Here is a 3,935-nt window from a genome sequence, read left to right on the forward strand (position 1 = left end):
AAGAATGGCTCAGTAGGTGGTATTGACAGCTGACTCGTTAGTCTGTGCCAGGCCCTATTCTAAATGCTTTCCTTATTGTTTTAATCCAGGGAAGCAGTGCTATTCTTAACCCCATTTTACAAATAAGGGAACAAACACAGTAAAATTAAGTACTTTGCTCAGTTCATGGAGATAGTTAAAGTGAAGGCCCTTGAATACTAGTGCTAGAATACTAACTCAGAATACTAATACTAGAATACTAACTCAGCTCAGGTGATCTAGCTCCAGAGATCATTCTCTTAACCACACTGCTGCAGTTGCTAAGTAACACCCTTAAGGCAATGGGGGAGCCAAGATCACACAATCAAATTTACCAGTTAAGCAATACCTGTGGGCAGTCAGAATCTACAGCTTTAATATTCACCACCTTAAAATTATTTCAAATAAGACCATATTTTAAACTGCTAACAGCAAATGTTTATTCACAATTGAAGCCAGGAAGAATTTATAAATGCATTTTAATACCTTGCTGATAAAATAACATTCCGTCTTTGCAACCTTGTAAGGAATACAGAAGATATTGTAAAGGCTTTGATGTGTATATCTACTATAACCAGGTAATCAGAACACACATACACACATACACCACCACCTACTTTAGTGTTACCCCATACCAACTTTTCAGAAAGGCCATCTTAAAGCTCTACTGGATAACTGAGTAAATAGCGTCCAAAAGACTGGGGAGAAGGGAAGAAAGAGATGAAAATGATAAGCAGCACACATTTCAAAGCCCACTTATAAGCACACGACATTATGAATATTAAAAAAAAAAGAGGAGAAAGGCAATTGAGCATTTTCTGAGAGCGCATTTTGGCAATATTCAACGCATAAGGAGGCTGTGCTTGGGACCATCCACTCTCTCCAGCTTCTCAAAGTGTTTCCTGGCATTGCGAATGTTGATCAGAGTAGCCGCAGAAGGGATCGACGGATCCGACATAACCACCATCACGTACGTGTTTGATGTGAAGATGTCGATGAAAGCAGCGAAGTTAGAATTCCTAACTTCCATGCTCTGGAAAGAAGCGGCCAATTTACTGCAGCTCAGCTTGAACTGCTTAATAATGTTGCTGATCTTCTCGAATCGGTGGACATCACGCTGCTCTTTGCACTGGTAATGGGAGATGACCAAGAACGTGGCTCTCTCGAACAGCAGAACTTCATCGGCCTCAATAATCTGGGCAAAATTCCTGAGATTCATCTCCAGCTGCTGGACATTGGGAATCAGCTGATAGACAATACTGGACCAGGCTTTGTAGAGCGTTTCATCCCAGATGGATGTTCGAAAACAAGCACACTCCAGCGGGCGAGACAAACGCCTCAGGTCTTCCTCTCGCTCTTTAAAAATCAGGTCACGCTGATCTTCCTGAACCAGATCCATCTTGTGCACCAGGCAGAAGATTTTGGCATCAGGAGAGTTCTGGAGGATGGCCTCCAGACACGACTGGTAATAATGCATGTCCTTTTCCAGTTCGCGGCTCTCCACGTCGAACACATAAATCAGAACCTCGACATTACGGAAGATGTTGTCTCGCTGGCTGGTAAAGTAATTTTCCATGAAGGTGTCCTGACCGCCACAGTCCCACAGATTCAGCACTAGGTTGCCCAGGAATCGGACGTGGGAGTGCTCCACATCAATGGTGGCACCCAGGCGCCGGGTGTCGCGAGCGATGTAATTGGCAAAGATAATCGATCTCATGCTGGTCTTCCCCGACCCGCTCTTCCCCATTAACAGCACCTTTTTCTTCATGGCTGTATTTGGCATTACACGCCGGAGCTGCCGCGGACTGGGCCTCTGGGCGCGGCCTAACTGCAGCGCAGACGGAGGGAGGGAGGAGCCGGGGATTTCGGCGGCTCTGTCGGCTGGGCCGCGCCTTTGTACAGCTGGGGAAGCCGAAGGAGCGAGCTCGGCGCTGGGAAGGGCCGCGTCCGGTGAGCTCTTTCTCTGGGTAGAGCGCCACGGGGCGGACCGCTGCAGCAGCTCCGAAGAAACGAACGGCTTCCGGGGAGATGAGTCTCTGAGCCTCCGCAGCCACCCACTTCCGGCGGCGATCTCGCGAGAACCCGCGCTCTCGATCGTCGCTGCCGGAAGAGCTTTGAAAAACCGCTCTATTAATAAGACCCAGTACAGCCCACCCGAAAGAGAAATTGGAAGGGGAACATAGGACTCGGGTGTTCTGTTCTCCTATTTAAACTGAGCTTACGGTAGCAAAATTGTACGTGCGTGGGCAGTTGGGAGAGTTGCTGCCACCTCGTGGCCGAAAAAACACAGCACACCACTATGCGCGGTGTGCTTTTGGGTGGTTTTAACCTCCCCTGAAGTGACTTAGCAACCTCCCGTGGAGTAGGAAATGGCAACCCACTCCAGTATTCTTGCCTGGAAAGTCCCATGGACAGAGGAGCCTGGAGGGCTACACAGTCGTTGGGGTCGCAAAAGAGTCGGACGCGACTGATGGACTAAAAAAAAAAAACCAATGTGGTGAGAGTACCTTAAATCTACTCTCTTAGTAAATTTCCAGCATTCAGTACAGTGCTGTTAGTCATCGTGTTTAGATCTCTAGACTTACTGAGTTTCCTGCGTAACTGCAGCTTTGTATCCTTTGACTATTATCTCCCCATCACCCTCGTTTCCTCTTCCTGGTAATAACTATTCTCCTTTCTGCTATTATGTGTTTGACATTTTTAGATTTTAAAGATAAGTGAGATTATGCAAAGTTTTTTCCTTTTTATGTCTGGCTTGTTTCACTCGAGGCTGATGCCCTCCACTTTCATCCCTGGTGTTGCAAATGACAGGATCTTCGTTTTAAAGACTGAGTAGTATTCCCGTTGTACATATGTAAATCACCATTTCTGCTTTTTTATTTTTCAACGTAAACATTTTTCTTTTGTTTTTATGTTTAAAACAACATATCTTCATTTTCTGAACCAACAAGAGTATTTTCTAACACCATATTCTACAAGTGGATAGTGACATATATTTTAGTTAAAATATATCAAAAAAAGAATTCCTGCTGGAAGTTGGACATTTTGGGGTTTTCAGTTCAGTCGCTCAGTCGTGTCCAACTCTTTGCAACCCTATGAACTGCAGCATGCCAGGCCTCCCTGTCCATCACCAACTCCCAAAGTTCACCCAAACCCATGTCCATTGAGTCGGTGATGCCATCCAATCATCTCATCCTCTGTCTTCCCCTTCTCCTCCTGCCCTCAATCTTTCCCAGCATCAGAGTCTTCCCAAATGAGTCAGCTCTTCACATCAGGTGGCCAAAGTATTGGAGTTTCAGCTTCAACATCAGTCCCACCAATGAACACCCAGGACTGATCTCCCTTAGGATGGACTGGTTGGATCTCCTTGCAGTCCAAGGGACTCTCAAGAGTCTTCTCCAACACCACAGTTCAAAAGCATCAATTCTTCGGTGCTCAACTTTCTTTATAGTCCTACTCTCACATCCATACATGACTACTGGAAAAACCATAGCTTTGACTAGACGGACCTTTGTTGGCAAAGTAATGTCTCTGCTTTTTAATATGCTGTCTAGGTTGGTCATAACTTTCCTTTCAAGGAGTAAGCGTCTTTTAATTTCATGGCTGCAATCACCATCTGCAGTGATTTTGGAGCCCACAAAAATAAAGTCTGACACTGCTTCCACTGTTTCCCCATCTATTTGCCATGAAGTGATGGGACTAGATGCCATGATCTTAGTTTTCTGAATGTTGAGCTTTAAGCCAGCTTTTTCACTCTCCTCTTTCACTTCCATCAAGAGGCTCTTTAGTTCTTCACTTTCTGCCATAAGGGTGGTGTCATCTGCATATCTGAGGTTTTAGTATTCAGTTTATTTAAGTTCTTCTAGTACTTACATTGGATTATGGTGACTCCCCTCACCCCCTTTCCACAGTGTTAT

At 45.3% G+C, this 3,935-nt stretch overlaps 1 protein-coding gene across 1 annotated transcript; it reads right to left on the minus strand.

The window, feature by feature from the left end:
* Positions 1–433: 433 nt before the first annotated feature.
* Positions 434–2,064, minus strand: RRAGA (Ras related GTP binding A). The gene has a single exon (XM_061132546.1). The coding sequence runs from the start codon at positions 1,799–1,801 to the stop codon at positions 860–862; it is 942 nt and encodes a 313-aa protein (XP_060988529.1). The 5' UTR covers positions 1,802–2,064; the 3' UTR covers positions 434–859.
* Positions 2,065–3,935: the final 1,871 nt, after the last annotated feature.

The sequence above is a fragment of the Dama dama genome, chromosome 29, assembly GCF_033118175.1.
Source record: "Dama dama isolate Ldn47 chromosome 29, ASM3311817v1, whole genome shotgun sequence".
Classification (NCBI taxonomy): domain Eukaryota; kingdom Metazoa; phylum Chordata; class Mammalia; order Artiodactyla; family Cervidae; genus Dama; species Dama dama.

Bases quoted from the DNA above. Each gene is read 5' to 3' on its own strand.
- RRAGA (XM_061132546.1), bottom strand. From the start codon at position 1,801: ATGCCAAATACAGCCATGAAGAAAAAGGTGCTGTTAATGGGGAAGAGC.